Source organism: Nomascus leucogenys, chromosome 3 (genome assembly GCF_006542625.1).
Source record: "Nomascus leucogenys isolate Asia chromosome 3, Asia_NLE_v1, whole genome shotgun sequence".
Classification (NCBI taxonomy): Eukaryota; Metazoa; Chordata; class Mammalia; order Primates; family Hylobatidae; genus Nomascus; species Nomascus leucogenys.
The window spans coordinates 116,671,571-116,694,051 of record NC_044383.1 but is presented as its reverse complement, the minus strand read 5'-3'; the positions used below and the strand labels follow the sequence as shown (position 1 = coordinate 116,694,051).

Sequence of the window (22,481 nt, the reverse complement as noted above, 5' to 3'; positions counted from 1 at the left end):
AGGCCTGCAAGGAAGGTGGCTGTCAGAGCTGAGTGTCTTCAGAAAAGAGGCAGCAAGCTTGCTTTGTTTAAAGGAGGAGGGAGAAAGAGAAAGGGAGTGAGAGAGAAAGAAAGAAGACATTGTATTCTGATCAGATAATATAATTTTAATATCCAATTAAGTATATTAGTATTAGAATTTACTTGTGTTGGTTTAGTCAGTGCTTTGTATTTTTTTTCATTTTTGAATCTTTCACTTCTTTTGGTTTTGCTTGCCCTGCTCACCTGGTCTGGAAAACACAATGCCTCCCAAGACAGGGACATAACGTCATGGCAATGTGACTTTTTTTTTTTTTTTTTTTGGGATGGAGTCTTGCTCTGTCACCCAGGCTGGAGTGCAGTGGCATGATCTCAGCTCACCGCAACCTCTGCCTGCTGGGTTTGAACCCAGCGATTCTCCTGCCTCAGCCTCCTGAGTCGCTGAGATTACAGGTGTCCGCCACCATGCCCGGCTAATTTTTTGTATTTTTAGTAGAGATGGGGTTTCACCATGTTGGCCAGGCTGGTCTCGAACTCCTGACCTCAAGTGATCTATCTGCCTCGGCTTCCCCGGCTTCCCAAAGTGCCAGGATTACAGGTGTGAGCCACTGGTCCTGGCCGGCAATGTAACTTTTACACTTGCCAGTACACTGTATTACAGGGTGTCTTGCTTGTGGTCTCCAAAATTCAAGTTCTGCAAGTCACAAAGAAAGTGCCAGTCAGAACATAAAATCAAGCTATCACTGGTCTTCAAAATGTATCATGCACCTACAGCAGCACACTTGCCCCAAGTGGGGCCAGTGCTTGGCCTAAGGCTTGGCTGCCGGTAGAGCTGTCAGAGGACAGGGTCTTGTCGCTGCTTCTCCTTTCTTTCTTTCTGACAAGGTCATCCTGTAAGACACCTGCAAATCCTAAATGCTGCAATTCAGGGCTTTTCATGTAGTTGCTTCAAGATGTCTTGCTGTTTCAGGTTAATGTACTTATACTTGGGGTAGAATTTTTGGCTCTAAGTGAGCCACTTAGCCTCCATGCTGGGGGAGCGAGTCAGCAGGGAGGCTTTCATTCCAAGGCCATCCTATCTGTACTGTGTAAGCACTCCACTTCAACAACTGTGAAGTGTTTTGTGGTGACTGTCCCTGTATTAGGGGCAGAGAAATATCCACTACACAACAAGAAAAATGCTCAAAGTTGAGGGGAAATAAAGGAAGCCGACTGCCCTTTGTTTCTACCTGTGAAAGGAATATAAATCTTGGGACCTCAACATCACTAAGCCAAGGAAAAGTCAAGCTGGGAACTCTGTCAGGCAAACTTGCCTCCTATTTTATTCCTAAATAAAATAGCTATAAAGACAGAAAAGCTACATACCTCCCTCACAATTTGCCCACAAGGAAGTTGCTTGTGAGCCTCAAAATATTTACTCTAAAACTGTTCTGTTGAATTTCACCCTGCCAATGCAAACTGAGAGCTTATCATCACAGGTGCGGGACAGAAAGCCATCATGGCTCTTCTCACCTGAGACAAATGCATATCTGATTGCTTCCATTATTTATGTAAAAATGCAGGTTTACTGAGCCCAACTAAATTGTGTATTTAGTGTAAGGCTGATCAAGGACTCAAAAGAATGCAACATTTTGTCTCCTTATCTACCTACGACCTGGAAGCACCCACCCCCACCACTTCATCTTACACATATTTATTGATGTCTCATGTCTCCCTAAAATGTCTGAAAGCAAGCTGCACCCAGACCACTTTGGGTACATATCGTCAGGACCTCCTGAGGCCGTGTCAGTGGGGCATCTTTAACCTTGACAAAATGGACTTTGTAAATCGATTGAGACCTTCTCAGATATTTTGGGTTCACATACCCCAAAGGACCCATTTTCTGGGATGGGGGGAAGACAAAATTGAAAGTGATGTCAGGAAATCCATATTTCCATTCACCAAGTAGAGAGCAGACACCACCAGGAACCCAGATTCTGTATCACATCATCTTGCCTATTTTAAAGGCTCCCCGTAGGAGTGTCCACTCTCTGAATAGCCACCTCAAAGATAAAGTCCTCCCTTTAAAAGAACGAAGCTAATTATATTTATGTCTTATTCAAGTCATTTCTTTTATCATGATGACAGTGGACTTTGAAATCTGCCTAAGATTCTATGGGGATTTTCCTAGACAGGAGCATAAAAACATGACAGAGAAGCAGACCTAATTTCTGTGTCCAAATGCTGCCCCTCACTCCCTTTATGTTGGAAGCATTTAAAGAAATAAATAGGACAACTTAATCATAGCGTTTCAACTTTTGGGGGAAGTAGCAGGGACTCAGGATGGGATTCATTCTGTTTGAGCATGTTTTCATGCCTGGAAATACTCACTGTCTCTGAATTAAGGAATGTAATAGAAAAAATCCAAAAGTCTGGATATGGGGTGAAAACTGAGAGATTCCTCTTTGTTTGAAGCTGTGCCCTTTGCTTTGCTAGGTTTTCCTTCCATCTTCTTACAGTGTATCCTCTGGGCACCTGGTAGGTAAAGACTCCTGTTTGCTCAGCCTCCCTGAACCTCTTATCCTCTACAACCACTACAGCACCAGATATGAACACTTAGGAATTTGGTGAAGGTGGGGTAGAATGGGGACTCTCATTAGAGGCACAGGCTAGAGGTCCCAGTGCCCACAGCTGTGTGACCCTAGGAAGTGGCCATTCTGGCATTGGTGACTTCACCCAGTGTTCTCATGCTTCCCCCTCTTTATCTCTACTCAAACCTTTCCCTGCTCTTGTACCCGGGATTATAAGAATAGGTTTCTAACAGGGCCATGTCATTCTGTGCTACCATTCTCATCCTTGGCAAGAGAAGAAGATGGAGCCAATTTTGAGCATAGGCAAAATGAAAGATGCCTACATGCCATGATTTTTTCTTTTTGAAAGCCAGGAGAGCTGGCACATTAAGGTTTATCAGTCCAAGGGGTTTAGCAGGTATCTTAAAAGACATGCAGGATGAAAGGAACTTGAAGCAAAGTGACAGGAATAGAAACAGTGTTAATTCAAGGGGACAAGAATCCAGAATTTTGCCCTAAGCCGTCTTTCAAAAACAGCTTTCTGTCACCTTTGTGTCCACCTAAGTGTAAGGCAACCTGCTCTATTCCTTTGTTCCAGAGACTCTTTCTAGGAAAATCTTGATATCTAGTATAATTTGATTATTTCTGATGAAGACAGGAAAGATCAGTGACTTTTCCTCATTTATGATTCATTCTTGAATTTTATTAATTGTAATGAAATTCAGAAATTGTAGCTTAATGTCTTGGGTTTGATTGATATCTTTGATTGGAAGAATATATAAAGCTCTACTTAACATATATTTTCTTTTTCCTGTAGGCGTTATACCTAGAACAGCTCAGTCTATTTCCATATGAATGTGATAGTGATGCATTATGTATGTTTAAAGTTGTTATTATGAAAATTTGGATGCAAATACCAAGAGCTTCTTTAGTCAGTGGAAATCCTTTGGACCTTAAAGCCTGGTAACCTGAAATCAAGCAACAGGGTTGGCTCAGAACACCTTTGTAATGCAATTATCTGAGTACAGGTTAGTAATAACACTTGGATGTGGTGAAATGGTTTTCTAACATCAGGGATGTGAGAAATTTGTGACTGAGACTAAACATTTCAGCATTACTCTGTCATCCCAACCATCAGAGACCAGACAGTGCTATAGTGCAAAAATAAATATTACAGTTGCCACGGAAACTGAGATCACCTTGGAGATGATTAATACTGGTAGGGCTTACAGTGGAGGTTGCAATCACATCATTTCCGGCCACATTAATCATGACCAAATGAAGAACAGCAAACATTTTTATGAAGTCATAAGAGCCAAAGTCTCTTTTTCAGACCATTTAAGAATTATTACCAAGATTTGTTCTATGTGAGTAAAAAGTCTCCTACTAAATGGATAGATTTTTAATTGCCAAACAACTTTTTACCAGATCAATTTTAGGGTCTCGAACGTCTTTTTCAGGGTGCAGTAGAGAAGGTTTGATAATGAAAATCCACTTTGTAAACTTACAAGCACTTTCCCCTTTTCTTCTCTGTTGTCTTTTCTTTTGTTCTTTTGAGAATCTTGTGACTCCAGATCACGGTCTTTAAAGTTTTAAATGCTTGTAGCTTTTACAGAGATTGTCTTGCTTCAGAGACCTTTGCCAAACCATCAAATACATGATGCTGTTATCAAAAAAGTTTATTATTGGACACGAAGAAATTGTTATTGCTTAAACAAAAGAGTTCTTAATGGAATGTACAGACAATTTAAAGAATATTTGTTATCTGGTGTGGTTGGGTAGAGATTAGGCTGTCTTGGTTTTAAAAGACAATAAAATCATTAACAAGGATACTCTTCCAATCACATACTTCTCTTAGAAATCTCCATATCAGAGGGAGAAATAATGATAAAAATAGTTATGCTTTTAAGGTAAAGAGGGTTACATTATGAAAATATTATTAAAAATTGAATAATGTCAAAGATGATCATTTTGATGCCTGTAATTTAATTTGCAATACTTCTTCCTGGACAAAGTGATGTTATTATAGGTATATTAGTAATGTTGAGTAACTTGGCTGTTGTCATAGAAAATCATGGAAATCTTGGAGGCTTCATTCAATAAAGAGTATTTCTCAAATCCAACAATATCCAATTTAATATTCATCTTGATATCACAGAAAGAGACCACAGATATCATATGCTTCCTAAGGAGATCCAATAAGAAGTACACAATACCATATATAAAATATTCTTGCCAAAAAAACCTACCTGCTCAAATGACCCATATGCAGAATATATGGGGCAGAGAAACTTGGTCAAACAACACTTAAATCAGCTAAGTCCAGAATGTGGAAAATGACACACGACAAATTGGCCTGGTTTCTTTAACAAAGAAATCACCAAGAAAATTAAAGATGAGGAAAGAACTAAAAGAGATATAAGTTAAAGAGATATAGTTAACCAACTATGATGTGTGTGGACCTTATTTGCATCCTGATATAAAGAAACCAACAGAAAAAAAAAGAATTATAAAACTACTGGGGAAATTTTAATACCAAGTGCTTGATAATAAAAAATAATGTTAATTTTTTTGGTGGGACAATAGTACTGTGATTCAATTACAATGAGAGGAGACTCTTTTGGGGATACTGAGATATTTACACATGAAATATAATGTCTTGGATTAGTTCCAAAATAATTCAGTGTATAGTGGGGTGAGACCTTCACTTAAAAAAAAAGAATCTCATTAACAGTGAAGACTGTGCTAATAGTAGAATATAATAATATTAGAAATAGTACTGAAGACAAGAATTGGTACTTTCAAAGATCTGGCAAGTATAAGAGATTTTGTGTATGCTTGCAAAGCATAAGTTACTAAAGAACCAGTAACATAAAGTTACTGAAGAACAAATATATTCATTTCACAGTTAGAGATAAAAGGCTCCAAATCAAAATGGAAGCAATTCATTAACAAGCATCAATGGTCATCTGAGATCTTTTTCTCTTGGGAGCTTAAGTGATGAAGGATGTTACTCTCATGACAGAGATAAGAAGGGGAGAGTAGTGAAGGCTGTAGAGCAAACACACGTATATTAAAAATTCCCCTAGGGCCTCCTCCAGGCTGGGTCAAGTACACCTCCTGACCTGGGTGCTTTTACAAAGTGTAGCTAAGAATGTGTGCTACCTTGCTTCTCAAGTTATGAGAAGATTATTTTAGCCTAAGCGACTTTCTTTCTTTTCTTTTCTTTTTTTTTTTTTTTTCCAAATAATGATTTTAGTTCTCAGAAGATCTTTCACTGAGAAGGCAAAAACTCCAGAAAATACTCAAAGCCATTCATTTACAGGTGACATGACTTAATAATCTTTGAGTTTCTGGATCATCTCAGAAACAGTCTTTTCAAAATTGTTTGCCTTTGGTCTTCCTGGCCATATCCAGCATCTTCATTCTGAATTCTTTGTTTCCTTTTCCTCATCCCTCATGCTGTCAGCAGAGGGTTCTCTGCATCCATGAGGCCAGCACAAGCCCCAAGGCAGGAGGATAATCCAGGCCAGAGGGAGTGGTTAGTGTCCAGCGCAGGGAGTGAGCTAAAGGTCATAGCACATGGCCATATCCATGTACTAGTGGATAATTTGGTTATCTAAGTCTTGTAAGCTCCTTGAAGGATGGGGTAACATCTTATTTGGCTTTGTTTTCGTAACACCTTACACAATGCCTGATGTATAATGGGTTCTCAAAAAGTGATTGTGACAGTGGCTATCTGAGGGTTGGATCGTGGGGGACATTTCATTTTCTAAGTCACACAGTTCCATTTTATTTGAATGTGTTTTTATATAGTGACCACACATTATTTCCATAACCAGAGAAATTATGCAAATAATTTTAAGTATATGGATAATAATTAAAGTTTTTAAAGCAAAGGTGAATAGCTTCCTGTGTCAAATCAAGAGGAAAAACCTACACATTGTTGAGAGACTAAATAGATAGAGAACAGTTAATGGAAAGATTGGGTGTGGGGCATGAAATAAAATTTAGTCAATGATGATGCAAAGGGTTTTGAGCTAAACAATTTGAATGATGGAGTGATGTCATCACTGAAAAGAGAAAAACTATAAATGGACTAAATTTAGAAGGAAAGGTATAGAGTCCAGTTTTTGCTATGATAAATTTCCTTGTCTATCAGACATCCAAGTAGAAAAACAAGAGACTGAAATAGAGGAGAGTTTGGAAGTTGTGGGCATTAAATAGTTTTTAAAGCCATTACATCAGCAGTGAATGAGGGTAGATTCAGAAAAGAAACAAAGACTGAGCTCTAGAGCACTCCAATGTTAAGTGCTAGTGAAGATAGGGAGAAACCAGCCATGGAGACTGGGAAGAAAGGATTAGCTAAGTAGGAAGAAAAATCTGGGAGGATGTGGCATCCTGGAAATCAAGATTGAGAGAGAGAAACGCGAAGAAAGGTAGCTAGTAGATTGAGATGACTGAGAATCTGAGAATCAAAAATGTTCCAATTTTCCTTGCTGCTACTTTGATCCATGTCCCAACTATATTTTTCTCTCTCCTTCCAATATTTTCCAAACCACTCTTCAGATCATGACCAAGTTTATATTCTTGAGAACCTCTCCTAATATATTTCTCTTATGCTTGGAAAGTCTTACCACTACCACAAAACCTAGTTACTTGGCCTGGCTTTTAAAGTTATTACTAATCTGAACTCCAAGTACCTTTCCAAACTTATCTTCTCTTCCTCTCCAATTTAAAGTCAATACTCCAGGAAGGCCACGTGTCCTGCAAAAGGCTTTACTTCTTCCCAATGCTAGGTCTTAACCTTGCCTGCTATTATCCTCTATAAGGTTGTCCTTGAAATATTTCCTTGGTTCATACAAATCCTTCAAGGTCTACCTCAAGTTGCTCCATCCAGAGAGCATCACTTTCTTTTTAATATTCCTTCAGGATGTCAAGGATAGTACAAGTCTCATAGTTGGTTCCCAATTCCATACATAGAAGTCACGTGAGTGTGCATAAGGCACTTGGAAGTCTTTTAAAAAACCTGTTCTTTACCTGTTTAATAAAATTAATAGTTTCAAAATATTTTTTGTACTCAATTTGAAAGAGGGAATATTTACAACTAAAATGTATTTTCCTACTCTTCTGGTATCTGTTACCAGAACCTGTAAATGTGTAAAATTTCATTAAGAGTAGGTTTCTATTTTCAGGTTTACATCTAGGAAATGAAAGTAATTTGCATGCACAGGTAATGTTGGAATTCCTGGGAGACTAGAGAATGAGAAAAATGTGCTGTACCAATGATAAGACCTTGGTAAATGAAATGTAATCTGCAATTCTCATGAAACTAACTGAAAATGATCATTTTGACTTACAAAATCATGAAATTGAAATGTTATGTACACCTGAGTAATTGTTTCATTGATAAAATAGAGATAGTTCCTTTATTTCCAATAGGGGTTGGGCCTTAAGGTTAAATTGCAAATATATGGGACAAAAAGATAATACAAAGCTAATGTGTCAAAAAGGCCTTTGGCCAGTTTTACGAGTATTGAATTCCTTTTGCATTTCAGAATTAGCTTTTATATTTTCTATATTTTTGAAAACATATACACAGCCACTGAAATCACTTTCCTCATTCATTCTAGGTTCAAATGAACCAGAGTACTATTGTATTTATGCCTCCTCTAACTCCTTGCAATTGGTTTATAACCCAGTTACAGCCTTATATCATTGTAAAACATAAAATTTTATAACCAGCCACATATGTTCTCCCTTTCCTGACATAGAGTCTTTGGCAAACTGACTCCTAAGTATAGCACAATGAAATTGATTATTCCTTTTATTTTCCACAATGAACCAAAAAGTAAATTAATTCCACCAACATTCATTGGGAACCCAAAATGTACCAGCACTGCGTAAGCCCCTGATACGTTAAAATTAATTTCAGAATTTTCTGGACTTTTTGGTATACAAATTCAGAGACATATCTGGATTGACAGTAATCTCCTTTGACCAATGAGCCAACTCTTGATTGACTATGGCAATAGAAGAGGTGACTGAAAACAGCACATATAAAAGATATACTTAGTTATACCTCCTCAGCCCATTGGACTTTTTCACATTTTCTCCCTTTTCTTCCATTGGAAGCCCATGGCCAGTGTCACCATTACATTGCAAAATGGTCAACACTCAATTTTACCTCTCTTTTAACCTACCAACCAGAGAACACAGCCATAAAATTGGGTTAACAAAAGTAAATAAATAAATAAAAAGTTGAAAGAGAAGGGCCTGAATGAACCACAGATTAAATATTAAATATTTAAATATTTGAGAGCAGGTAATATTTTTAGAACTAGACCCTTTTGGTGGAATTTCATAAACATCCAATACTTTTGTGTCAGAATTTCTTAGTGTATATCATTGCCAGAAGAAACCTGAGTAAGAAAAGACTGGCTTATATTAAATGTCCTTAAGTTGCTAAACATCTTGGTAACCAATAAAAAACAGAATGTGGTATTCACATACCAAAGAGAATAAATTTCACTTACATTACTTCAGAAGAGAAATTTTTCCTATCACTTAAAGTATAGTGAGCATATTATAGAGTAAGGAATAATTATATCCTATATTCAGTTTGATCCAGATTCTAAATGTCCTTCATATTTTTTGCTCACATGTATTTTATTTGATCCTCTTCAGGTCTTGAAACAGTAACAAACTTTAATAACAAACTCATAAAATGCAAAAGCCTTTGAAAGATAATTCCTTAACTGTTCAACTAACTGGCTGGGAAGTTAATTTGACTTTTCAGGTTATTAACATTGTAAATGATAACACAAGGTAACACACTTGGAATTTGGAAATGCTTTAGGGAAAAGTACACACCTAATGAACATAGAAAATATCTGAGTATAGAAAAAAGTGATTTTATTTTTTAAAATAATAATTTCTTAACAGCTTTGAGCTATTGATGACTCATTAGCTGATGACTTCAAATGAATGATTAATTCACTAACCCTTAGGGTGACTGACTCAAATCAGCTAGATAATAAGCACTGTTAATGCCTACTAAAATGTATTTTAAAATCAACTAAGACTATTTTCTCACTGCCTCAGTGATTAAAAATTATAAGCTTGGTTTTATTCCAAAATTAAGTATAAATGGAATGCCTTTCCTATGCATGTGTTTTTAATAAGTAGGAAAAACATATGGCATTCTCTCCTCCTCTCTTATCTCCCAAATACCACACTCCTTCCTTCCTTCCCCCTTGTCTTTTTGCCTTCCTTCTTGTACCTGTGGTTTATTGAATATGGATGCAAACGTCTTATTTTAGTTCCGTACATCTTGCTGAAAGACAATATAATGATTTGGAAAGGCTTAATGGCATAATTTTCATAACAGTGCTAGATAGTTAATACTTTAAAACATGGGAAATCAAAGTTAAATACTAAAAATTCCCATTCTAAGCTTGGTGCTGTCTGCAATATAGGTCCCAAGTATACCACCTTAACCCCAACCCAGTGAGATGTGTTGGACATTTCAACACTAGGTTTTCCTCCAGAAATTATAGATGCGTCTCTCTTTACCAGCCCTAAGAAACCCAAAATCTAATCACCAGATTTTGTACATATGTGCTTTTAAACATTTGATTTGATTCTAATTGATGGAAATACTAGGAATCAACAGTCCCGAATTCAGGTCTTGACTCTGCTAACTTCGGTGTTGCACTGGGTGTCAGCTCTAACGTCCGCTTTCTTCAAAATTCCAGGTGTTTATGTTTCTATTAGCAAATTATTCCATCTTTTGTACTATAAATACTGTGGCCTTGTCTACATTACAAACAACTGAAATGTACATATATCTCTACACTTAATTTGTAGAGTACACATGCTTCTGGGGACAGAATATATACTATTTGGTAATGAGAAAGAACTAAAAACTTGTCGTAAGCCTCACATTTTTAAATTGTGAATTAATAAGGGACAAGACCAAAATAAAAGTAATTTTTCTCTGTTATTTTTGTATTAAAACTAATGAACCAACCAAGAATAAAGGATGGCAATAAGAAGGGAATAGCCCAAGCTGAAGATTCTGCCCAGTTTGCTGAAAACCACTTTGGATGTGAGAATGACAAGATACTATGTGTAGAGGTTTTTTTTTTTTTTTTTTTTTTTTTTTTGAGACAGAGTCTCACTCTGTCACCCAGGCTGGAGTGCAGTGGCAAGATCTTGGCTCACTACAACCTCCATCTCCTGAGTTCAAGCAAGCATGTCCGGCTAGTTTTTGTATTCTTAGTAGAGACGGGGTTTCACTATGTTGGCCAGGCTGGTCTTGGACGCCTGACCTCAACTGATCCACCTGCCTTGGGTCCCAAAGTGCTGGGATTACAGATGTGAGCCACTGTGCCTGGCAGAAGTTTCTTATATCCTCTTTATTACTTCTTTTGTCTTATACACTGACAGTAAGAGAGGAAATATAAACGTAAATTAGTTTATGTAAAATGTACCTCAAGAAGAGGAATTGATCTGCTGATATATGAGGGTTGATTCACTTCATTTTGTCACTTTAATGAGCCCTGTTCTTGGGTAGGCATTATTTTTAAATTATTATCTGTTATGAACTGAAGTGTTCCCCCACCTCCAATTGCTATGTTGAACTAACCCCCAGTACTTAAGAATGTGACTGTATTCAGAGATAGGGCCTTTAATGAGGATATTAAGTTAAAAGAGGGCTGTCATGATGGGCCCTAATGCAATCTTACTGGTATCCTAATAAGAACAGGAAATTTGGATACACAGACACCAGGGATGCACAAAACCATGTGAGAACACATTGGCAAGCCAAGGAGAGGAGCCTCAAGAGAAATCAAAGCAACCAACACTTTATTCCTAGACTTGCAGCCTCCAGAACTATGAGAAAATAAATTTTATTGCTTAAGCCACCCAGTTTGTGGTATTTTATACCAGCCCTAGAAAACTAACCCGTTATCTTAAGACAGCATCAACTATTAAGTAAAAGGCACTTCAATGAAGTGGGCCTTTTTTCTCTTATGCCATCATCCTAGGAAAAACAGCATATAGAGAGAAATCAGTGAGTTACTTCAGTGTGAAAACACCTCACAAAGGACTTTAATCACCAAATGGGAGATTAAAGACAAAGTCCTTCAACAATCCAACATCAAGGTTATACACAATAAAACCTTGATATAAGGTCTAACATACGATTATATATAAGGTCAGGGAAGGGTGACAGAGCAATTTGCTGAAAGTAAGAGGATAACCAAAGTACCATTTTCACAGTTCCTACTTAGAGAATAAGTGATTAAGATCTCTGAACAACCTGAACACCACAGCAGGTGGATGTATGTCAGTGGTGGGCCCCCACTCTAATATTTAAAACGTTATAGGAAAATTATTGATAAACTGATGGGTCTTTTTCTTTTTTATGCTATTTTTTACTTCTTTTTTTTTTATTGTTGACCCAAATGTTTAATTGACCTCAAAACAGTAATTATTGTTACTAAAATGACTTGAGACTGTCATGTTAACTATTTGTTTCAAAGGTTGCACAGTGAATTAAAAGATGCTGTTGAAAAAAAATTGGAGGCCTTTCCCCTTGGCACAGAGATAGGAACTGATACATATGCAGATGATGAAACAGTCAGAACCTTCAAGAACAATTGCAGCTAGCCAATCAAGTGAGTGACATGTATTTTTAAAAATTATATTCTGAATTAACATACCTTTCAAAAAATTCATGTTAATCATTATTTATGGATAACAAAATAATAAAATTGTAACATGATGATTTTCTAGTTTATAAGAATCATTACAGGTAGCAACACTTGTAATAAATACTCTCACTGTTATAAATGTACTTGCCAAATACCCTCACTGGTTGTTACAAATGTGTTTAATTAAATCATAAGCTTTTGATGTGATTTTTTTTCTTATGAGAATATTTTTTTCTTTTTTTTTTCTAATTATACTTTAAGTTCTAGGATACATGTGCAGAATGTGCAGGTTTGTTATATAGGTATCACATGCCATGGTGGTTTGCTGCACCCATCAACCCATCATCTACATTAGGTATTTCTCCTAATGCTATCCCTCCCCTAGCCCTCAACCCCATGACAGGCCCTGGTGTGTGATGTTCCCCTCCCTGTGTCCATGTGTTCTCATTGTTTAACTCCCACTTATGAGTGAGAACGTGCAGTGTTTGGTTTTCTGTTCCTGTGTTAGTTTGCTGAGAATGATGGTTTCCAGCTTCATCCATGTCCCTGAAAAGGACATGAACTCATCCTTTTTTATGGCTGCATAGTATTCCATGGTGTATATGTGCCACATTTTCTTAATCCAGTCTATCGTTGTTGGACATTTGGGTTGGTTCCAACTCTTTGCTATTGTGAATAGTGCCGCAATAAACATACGTGTGCATGTGTCTTTATAGCAGCACGATTTACAGTCCTTTGGGTATATACCCAGTAATGGGATGGCTGGGTCAAATGGTATTTCTAGTTCTAGATCCCTGAGGAATCGCCACACTGACTTCCACAATGGTTGAACTAGTTTACAGTCCCACCAACAGTGTAAAAGTGTTCCTTTTTCTCCACATCCTCTCCAGCACCTGTTGTTTCCTGACTTTTTTTTTTTTTTTTTTTTTTTTTTTTTTGAGACGGAGTCTCGCTCTGTCGCCCAGGCTGGAGTGCAGTGGTGCAATCTCGGCTCACTGCAAGCTCTGCCTCCCGGGTTCACGCCATTCTCCTGCCTCAGCCTCTCTGAGTAGCTGGGACTACAGGCGCCCGCCACCGCGCCCGGCTAATTTTTTGTATTTTTTAGTAGAGACGGGGTTTCACCGTGGTCTCGATCTCCTGACCTCGTGATCCACCCGCCTCGGCCTCCCAAAGTGCTGGGATCACAAGCGTGAGCCACTGCGCCCGGCGTTTCCTGACTTTTTAATGATGGTCATTCTAACTGGTATGAGATGGTATCTCACTGTGGTTTTGATTTGCATTTCTCTGATGGCCAGTGATGATGAGCATTTTTGCATGTGGTTTTTGGCTGCATAAATGTCTTCTTTAGTTATCTGTGGTGAATTTAAGAGCTAAATGTGGGGCCGGGCGCAGTGGCTCATGCCTGTAATCCCAGCACTTTGGGAGGCCGAGGTGGGTGGATCACCTGAGGTAGGAGTTCGAGAGCAGCCTGGTCAACATGGTGAAACCACATCTCTACTAAAAATACAAAAAATTAGCTTGGCGTGGTGGTGGGCTTCTGTAATCCCAGTTACTCAGGAGGCTGAGGCAGGAGAATTGCTTAAACCTGGGAAGAGGAGGTTGCAGTGAGCTGAGATCGCGCCATTGTACTCCAGCCTGGGCGACAAGAGCAAAACTCTGTCTCAAAAAAAAAAAAAAAAAAAAAAAGCTAAATTTGAACTGCTAAACAAGTAACTCAAAATTTGTCTTTAGTAAATTGTCAAGAGCTACTATAATATCCATTGTGATACAAACTTGTGCTAAACAATGTTTTTCTTTTTACTTATATTGCTATTGTTTCTTTGAAGATTATACAGATGGAAACATGTATTTAAGCCTGAAAGCTTCACAGCTGATGGATGCCGGGTCTTCTGGCTCTACCATCCACGCCTCCCACTGCTCTGCTCTCCTGGAAGTCCTGCCCTCATGCTTTGAGAAGTAATCTGCTACAAAGAGACAGGGACAGGCAGTAGATCTTCATCTGAGGGCATCAAGAACCCTGGACCTTTAAAGTTAGAAAGAACTTGATAGTTTCTGTTCTTACTCATCTCACTTCACGGGTGAGTAATTCAAAGCCATGACATTAAGAAAATAATTGAAATGGAGGGATTAAGTGACTGGCTTAAGGCTACATAGCCAGGGTGGCAATGTCATTAAGGGCATATTGCACTCTTCTCACCTACTCTAGACTAAGAACCCTTACTCACCTTTCCACACCCCAAGTTACGGGCTGAATTGTGTCCCCCTGAAATTCATATGCTGAAGTCCCAAACCCCTGCCCCTCAGAATACCCATATTTCGAGATTTAAAAAGGCAATTAAGGTGATTAAGATTAAACAAGGCATCTAGAATGCAGTTCTAATCTAATATGGCAGGTGTATTTTTGAAATAATTTTCAATATTCATAAAAGCCCAAAGGAAATGCACAAAATATGGTCTAACTAGAATTCCAGGTTTCATTGCTTTTAGGTAGAATTATACCAATGTGGTGACACCAGCTATCTCATATGAATCTGAAACTTTAATTAATCTATGTCTTTCATTAATTTAAAATGAGAAAATTACTTATAATTTAACAAAGTTGATTTGCTTGATAAGTAAAAAACTCAGGCTTTTTGATGAAGAGAAGATTGAGCAGGAACCACTACTTTAAGCCCCCAATTCCTTTATTTGGATCATCTAAGACCCATGCTGTTTAATCCTCTTCAAATTTCTAGAGCTCTTTCAGGGATGAACTGAACAAATTATATGGCTTCAGTCATCTGTCACATCAGGGGTGTTGAGAGCCACTGTTTTCAAATCTGAGTACCACTGACATTTGCTGTATTTGGTTATTTTCCTGAGAGTCAATGAAACTTTAAGTGAAAACGATCCCAAGATAACAAAATTTAAAAACAGTCTAATTAAATAGGTGGATAAACCTAGCTGTTTAACCAAATAGAAGCAAAATTTAAAAGCGGAGATACTCAGTACATGTACTAGGGTATCAAGTGACCTCAGTAGAATATATCTGAAAGTGTGAAAAACAGTACTTTAAGCAGAAATGTACATTTTATTTAAAAAGCAATAGCAAAGGTGTGAAGAACACAAACTTCTACTAATAACAGAAGTTTATTAAATGCTTTATAGTAAAATATTGAGCCCACTCCATTACAATACACAGGCTTAATGTTCTAACAAATAAAACTGCCTCAATTGAGGGAAGTTTGTGATGCAAACTCAGGGTGGAATTTTGGGGAGCAACACAAACAAATGTATCATACTTCTGCTCTTCCACAACTGCAATACTGATGTTCAGAAATGTTTAGGTATTGGGAGAAACCTTTTGAATTTCCTGAGTATTTTATTAAACAATTCTTACAATTATGTTACCTTAAAGGAAAACATGAAAATTTTCTGATGAAAACATCCATTTTAATATTTATTATCTTCAGTAACTAAGAAACACAATCCTAAACAAACAACACGTATTATACCGTCAGAAAGTCTTTGGAGTTATCATAAGGCTTTCCAGCACAAAGTAAACTTCAAGGCAATTTATCAAGAACTAAATTGTTTTGAACTACCGAGATAGTGGCATATGAAGGTAAAAAGAAATGTCAAGGTTAGCTGATTGATTGTTTTCCAAATACCAGGATCTAAAGAATACTGGGGGAAAATAGAATGTGGGAATGAGGTGCTATTGGAAGGTAACAGATGGCTAAAACAAGGTACTGAGACTATATACTAGTTAATGCTAACTAACTAATCTATCTTCATTCATTAGTCAACACTGTCTTCATGTATATAATTATTTCAGGATAGCATTTCTACAAATTATATTGGTTCATTTATTTTATCAAGTCAGCTTGCAAATAAATTTTGATTCTGAATATCTGAAGTTATAGCAACTATAATTAATTGCATTTTGATGTTTATCCCTAAGTTTATCTGGCACTGTCAGCCATGGCTCTTGAATACGTTGTTTCTTGATATAATATCACTAAAAACAGAAGTGATATTGAAAAAAAATACTACCTATCTAAAACTCAAGATTCACAATGAACTTACTTAACCAATTAACATTATTGAGCTCACATTGAAACTAGATCTTTTTCATTTTAAATAATTTAACCAAATCCTACAATTAATTATTCAGAAAATCACATCCTAAGGTTTGCACTCATAGTCATCTATAATACGTACTGAGTATTGGGACTGAATTTGTACTCCTGGGCCACACTTTGGTACCCTATGTTTTCCATACTGGACACTTCATTTTATGAATAGGGAAATCAAAGAACTTAAAAGTAAAGAAAATAAGCTTTAATTTGGATGCAAGTATTTTGTATTCATATTAATAAAAGATCATGCTTTCAAAGGAAGAGAAAAATAAAATCATATGTGATAACATAGAGTACTGCAGTCACAAGTAACCCAAACATACAACCATCTTCATTACAGAACTAAGCAGCCAATTCTAATACACTATAAACCACTTGATTAAAAAGGCTTACAGCCAATACTTTAAGAAGGAAACACCAGTGAAAATCGTTTTAAAATATAAACCCTTGTAAAATGATTGATATATTCTTTTAACATTAAAACCTTGTTTCAGAAGTTCCCCGCTTTAGGTTGTTACTCAAAAACTCATCATGTTCAAAACTCAAATTATTGTGAGATCTTGAAATCATAAGAAGCTTCTCCTTATTGGTAAAGTCTTTTTTGATGGCAACTTGGGGCACAAGCAACCTATCCATCGGGTCCTCTTTGTTCTCTAGTTTCATATATCCCTTGCTGTTGTTCCGATCCAACCTAGGCCAACTTGGATGTTTCCGTTGTTCTGCCTGAACAGTTAGAGTGGAGGGACCCCGGTCTAAGTCTAAGGACTTTGAGTGTGACGAGAGCAAATGCAAGGATGTATTGGACCCAAACTGTCTTCTGGCAGCCCCAGGAGACAAGAGCTGTCCAGCCCCAGGTCCAAGAGCCATAGATGACTTGTATTGACTCGACAACGACTCCCCAATGGAATTATTCCTTGGTAGCACTGTGCTGACGGGCTGGAAGGATTCACTGTTGTTGGGCAAAGGAACCACAAGGGAATCCATTGACAAATTCCTTGACCTACTTTTGAGGTTGTCAGCATCTTCAGTGATGTTATCTATACTGGGCTCATCAATAACACAGTTATTAAGTTTGATCACAGGCAATGTAAAAGCACTGATGGACGATGATACAATTGACTTGGTTTCACATTTCTTAGAGCCGCTGATCTTATCATCAGTTGTCTTGGAAGGAGGTGGATAGAGGCCAAAGACAGACGCAGAGCTGTCAGAGAGCAAAGGGGGCATAAGATGCCCAGAACTCTTACTTTCATTTAACATAAGTTCATCCTCCTCTACGGAGCTGTCCATTCGAAAACTGCTCCGAAAACCCGAGAAAGAGGCGATTGTATTTGCTGCCAATCTCGAGGCACAGGAGCTCCCATTCTGTTTTACTTCTGTTTCTCCCATCAAACCAGTGTACATGCCATTCATTTGCCTTTGCTCCTTGATTCTTAGCGTGTGAATGTCAATGACTGTGGAATAGATATCCCTCATGTGTATGATTTTGGTCTCTTTGTCACGGTTTTCATGAAGAATGGCATTAGCACAAATGAAAATGAAAATGCCAATCCCCATGGTGAATGGGCCAAGCATTTTCATCTTATCAGAATGCAAATGCTGCTCAAAGAAGCGAACCACCACACCGCCTTCATTCCGAATGACCTGAGTTTCATTTGTTGACAGTGTTGTTTCAGCATCAATAAAATGTTCTTTTTGGGGCCAATATCCAAGAACGGCCATGGCAATTCCTATAATGGAGATGAGCACTCCTAAAATAAGAAAAAAACCAGATGGGGAATAAAGCCGGATTTTGCCACGAACAACCACAACATCTGCCCGGGGCCGGCGCCTGATGGGCTTCTTCTCTTGGGTAGCAGGAGACGGGCTGAGGTTGACATGCTGCTGTGATCTGGCAGAGTCTTGCCTTTTCAAGGCAGCCAGGCCAGTTATCACTCCACCAGTTGCTATCATAGCTTGGCCTTTTATTCTGAAGAAAAAAAAAAAAAGGAAAAAGATGATGTAAATATGTTCCTGGGGTATGAGCATCAATTCAATTAAACAACTGTTTATACAGAATTTTTGTTGCTGTTGCAGTTTCATGTGATTAAATGGTGCAGAATATTTTTTTAATTGACAGTTTGGGTACAAATTTTATTTATTGACTAAATTTCCAGAGTTTTCCTTTTTGGCTAAGTAAATATTTCTATTATTTTTTCAGTTACATTTCTGTTATTGATGAAATGTGAGCTCAAGGAATATTTAAATAATGTTATCACTTATTAACATTCCCCTGGTCACAAGACTGATGCTCACTCTTTCTCTCTCTTCTCTCTCTCTCTCTCTCTCTCTCACACATGCACACACACACACAGAGTTATCTGTGCTGTTTTAAATCATTGGACAAATCGAGGATACTTAATAGGTCAAAATCAAACACTCCAGACTGACAAAGAGGATACATTCCAGCAATTCATGGTTCTAAGACCTCTCTTGTGAAAGTCGTCAATGAATTCTTAGCTGCCAAATTTAATTTCCCCCTCAATTTTCATCTTCCTTACCTCTCTACTTCCATGGATATTACTGCCCCTCCTTTCTCCACACTCTCTCTTCCCCAGTCTTTTATGATGTTAAGTTCTCCTACTTCTACTCTGACCTCACTGACTATTTCAACAGACTCACCTAAAAGTAGAACTTCTCCCTAGAGTCTTGTCTTTGGCCATCTTCTCTTCCATACTGTCCCTTGGCATTCATATCTGTTCCTAAATCTTCACTATTTCCTTGATGCTAATGAGTCCCAAGTCTATATTTCAGGTCATATCCTGAGTTTCAATTTCACACTTTCCACTGCCCATTAGGGAACATACACACATTCATGTACTGCTAGTAAAGCTGAACTTACCTTCTAGCACACACCAGCTGTACCACTTGACTTGTCTGACTTTTTTAGCAGGGTCAGTTCTCAGATTTGGCTCTTTACAGTTATTTTTAACTCCTCCCTTTCTTCTTCCTCTTCCAATCAGGTTCTAAATCCTAGAAATTTCCAATATACGATGTCCTTTAATTCCACCCCTCTGTTCTAATCCTACTCTTCCCAGCCTTGTGCAGATCTTATTAACTTTTACTAGACCATATGATAACCCCCTAACTGGCCTTCCAAACAATTTCTCTTCCTTTACAATCAAGATTAGTGCAGATCAATCATCTCTGAAGTTGTTTAAAGAGCAGAATAATGATAAAATATTCTCCACTACCTACCAAAGTTTTAGCTGAAATTCTAGACCCATTGACTTTGTCTGTAACTCTTCTCTTTAATTTGCATAAAAATAAAACCTAACAAATGTTCTGTATTTCTCATTCATATTCCATTTTGTACCATTTCTGAGATTTTGTGAACAATGTTTCAGCTGTCCAGAATCCACCCACTCCCCACTGCCCTGCCCTGTTCTTCACACACCCACATCTGGCTAGGCATCAAAGCTCATATTCCACTTTCTTTATAAAGCCTTCTCTAGCTGACCCACTGCACCCTGTGCAAGCATTAACTCCTTAAAGCATTTTATAATAGCAAGTTTTCTATGGCACTTGTAATATTATAGTATCACAGTTCTTCTACTTCTTATGATCAAACATCAAATTTAATTCATATTTTTATTAGCAGAAACATTCACTGTAATACCTTGCACATGGCTAGTGTTCAAGAAATATTTGCTAAAATGCTGAATGAAGGATAAATTTTCTTCTTGTGGTCTGTTGGATGACCACCATATTACTGTACTAACTTTCCTAGTTAAAAATATGAACAAACAAGATTAATATCAAAACAAAAAGCAACATTTTCTGAATGAGTAAAATATCTATCTTGATTCATAATAAATAGTTATCAAGCTACCATATCTAGCTGGTAGGAAACAAGAAGATATTTTAAGTTCCACAAGGTCTTTGGCAAATTTCAGAGAGAGTTTCTTCAGGGCATCAAATCTCATCTTGCAGCATTGAGCTCTCCTTTTGAATTTCTATTTATGATTTCTGAATTGTGTTTAAATAACAGGGTTGTGGTTGGTATCTACAGTTTTAACAAGCCAGTGAGTAAATCCAGCCTTCAGTGAAATTATAACTAGGATTAAAATAGTTTTATGTTGGAAGAACAAACTAAATTGTAATCTGTTGCTCTAGTCTATGAAATTTATCAAAGTGTACATACTACAGATTAGAACCTTTCCCAAACCTTTGCTAAAATAAAGCTTAATGTCAACCTATGTTTTCTTGAAGCAAAAACCATTTCAAATGTTTGAATTAAATGCTTAGATTAGATAGCAGCCATCTAGCCCAGTTATTTCCATATGGCAGGCTTAAGGATTTAGTCTGAAATCCTTCTGAGTAGAATGGAAACAAGGGCAAAAGCCTTTCATTTAATTTAAAAGCAATAAAAGTGAATTACATTCCATACAGATTTCCAGTCCTCCCCCACTTTTTAAAACATTAGCACTACCATTTTCTGCTCAGGCGGCTGATAGAGGAAAGGAGGTTAGATGAGAAAAGATATTTTAAGAAAAATATATGAGGACAGAAAGGTGAAGAAGAGAGATGGATGACTGGGCTTGCATGTGAGCATGTGAAGAAAGGTTGGACAGGAAGAAAAAGCAAGGGTAGCTTAAAAGTATGAAAATGGATAGAAACAAAAAGAGGCAAAAACTTCTAGAGTAGTTGACAAATAAAGAATATAATGGGTGGGGGAATCACATTTTCTTCAGCCATTCTACCCTGGTCAAGCCCAGACAGAGGAACCAAGACTTCCAAGGATTAGCAAAATCACATTTGGTGCCAATGTCTTTTAATTCTGTTTAAAGCAATTCAATACTGCAGAAGGCTCTATTATCACTCAGGGACCCAATGTAGACCCTGAGAGGAAAGCAAAGGTGAGCAAATTCAATCACTGTTTCAAACAGCTTGAAACCTAATGAAGGAGCTAACAGATCCACATAAAACAGAATGAGGTAACTCCTAGAATGAAAGTTTCCATTAGAGAAGGACCTTTCATTAGGCTTCGCACAGGAGATAGCACATAGATCACAGTCAAAAGTTAGGTTAGCAGCATTTCAAGGAAGGTCAAGTGAAATAAAGCAGGCCACGAATAGGAACTTGGCCAGCACACAACTCAGTACTACAGGAGGTCAGCTAGGTAAGTAAGGCCGGAGAGAGAGGGACAGCCAAGTCTTGGGAATTGGCAAATGCTATTCCTAAATGCTTGCAATTTACACACATCTGCCATGGAGTTGGAGTAAGACATAAATACTGCTGTTGTTATTTTAGAAAAAATTAATCTGAACTCGTAGATGAAAGCAGGAATTAGGGACCAATACTGGAAAATGGCATGGGGATGCTAAAGGCAGTTGCACAATAAGGAGCCTAGTGAAGGCTGGGTGCAGTGGCTCACACCTGTAACTCCAGCGCTTTGGGAGGCCGAGGCTTTAGTGTCACTTGTGGCCAGCAGTTCAAGACCAGCACTGGCAACATAGCAAGACTCCATCTCTACAAAACATTTTTTTTAGCAAGTTAGCCAGGGATGGTGGCAGATGCCTGTAGTCTCAGCTACTCAGGAGGCTGAGGCAGGAGGATTAATTGAGCCCAGGAGCTGGAGGCTGCAGTGAGTTATGATCATGCCACTGTACTTCAGCTTGGGTGATAGAGCAAGAGCCTATCTCTCTGAAAGAAAAAAAAAAGAGATAAAGAAAAAACAAAGCCTAGTGAAACTATAAAATCTAGAGTGAGTGAATCTACAGGCTCTGCATCTTCAAACTGTAATGCCAATTGGTACAAAGTGTTCAGTATATGCAAAAACAGCCTAAATCTACCTTTTTTTTTTTTGGTCCATGCTGCAAAGCTACATGCCCTCCATCCTACACTTTTATGACTGTTTTTTTTTTTTTTTGTAAGTTTTTCTAAGGCATGGGAAATGTAAGAATCCTGTTAACTAGTCGCCTCATTGTAACAGGCCATACTTTTCTAAGTTTTAACAATAATAGTAATAACAACCCATACTGCTTAGGGTCAGGCACTGTTCTAAGTGCTTTAGTACAAAAACATTTGTTC

At 37.7% G+C, this 22,481-nt stretch overlaps 1 protein-coding gene across 4 annotated transcripts in view; it reads right to left on the bottom strand.

Moving 5' to 3' along the window:
- Positions 1 to 15,338: 15,338 nt before the first annotated feature.
- TMEM200A (transmembrane protein 200A) overlaps positions 15,339 to 22,481 on the bottom strand; it is an 81,349-nt gene continuing 74,206 nt past the window's right edge. For 3 of the 4 annotated variants that reach the window (XM_003255702.3, XM_004087650.2, XM_004087651.3), the window contains one exon: positions 15,339 to 18,378. In XM_003255702.3, coding sequence (XP_003255750.1) covers positions 16,887 to 18,362 — 1,476 coding nt within the window. In that variant the 5' untranslated portion in view covers positions 18,363 to 18,378 and the 3' untranslated portion in view covers positions 15,339 to 16,886. Of the gene's footprint in view, positions 18,379 to 19,290; positions 21,641 to 22,481 lie in introns of those variants that run through there. The other variant, XM_003255703.1, reaches the window with a different exon arrangement.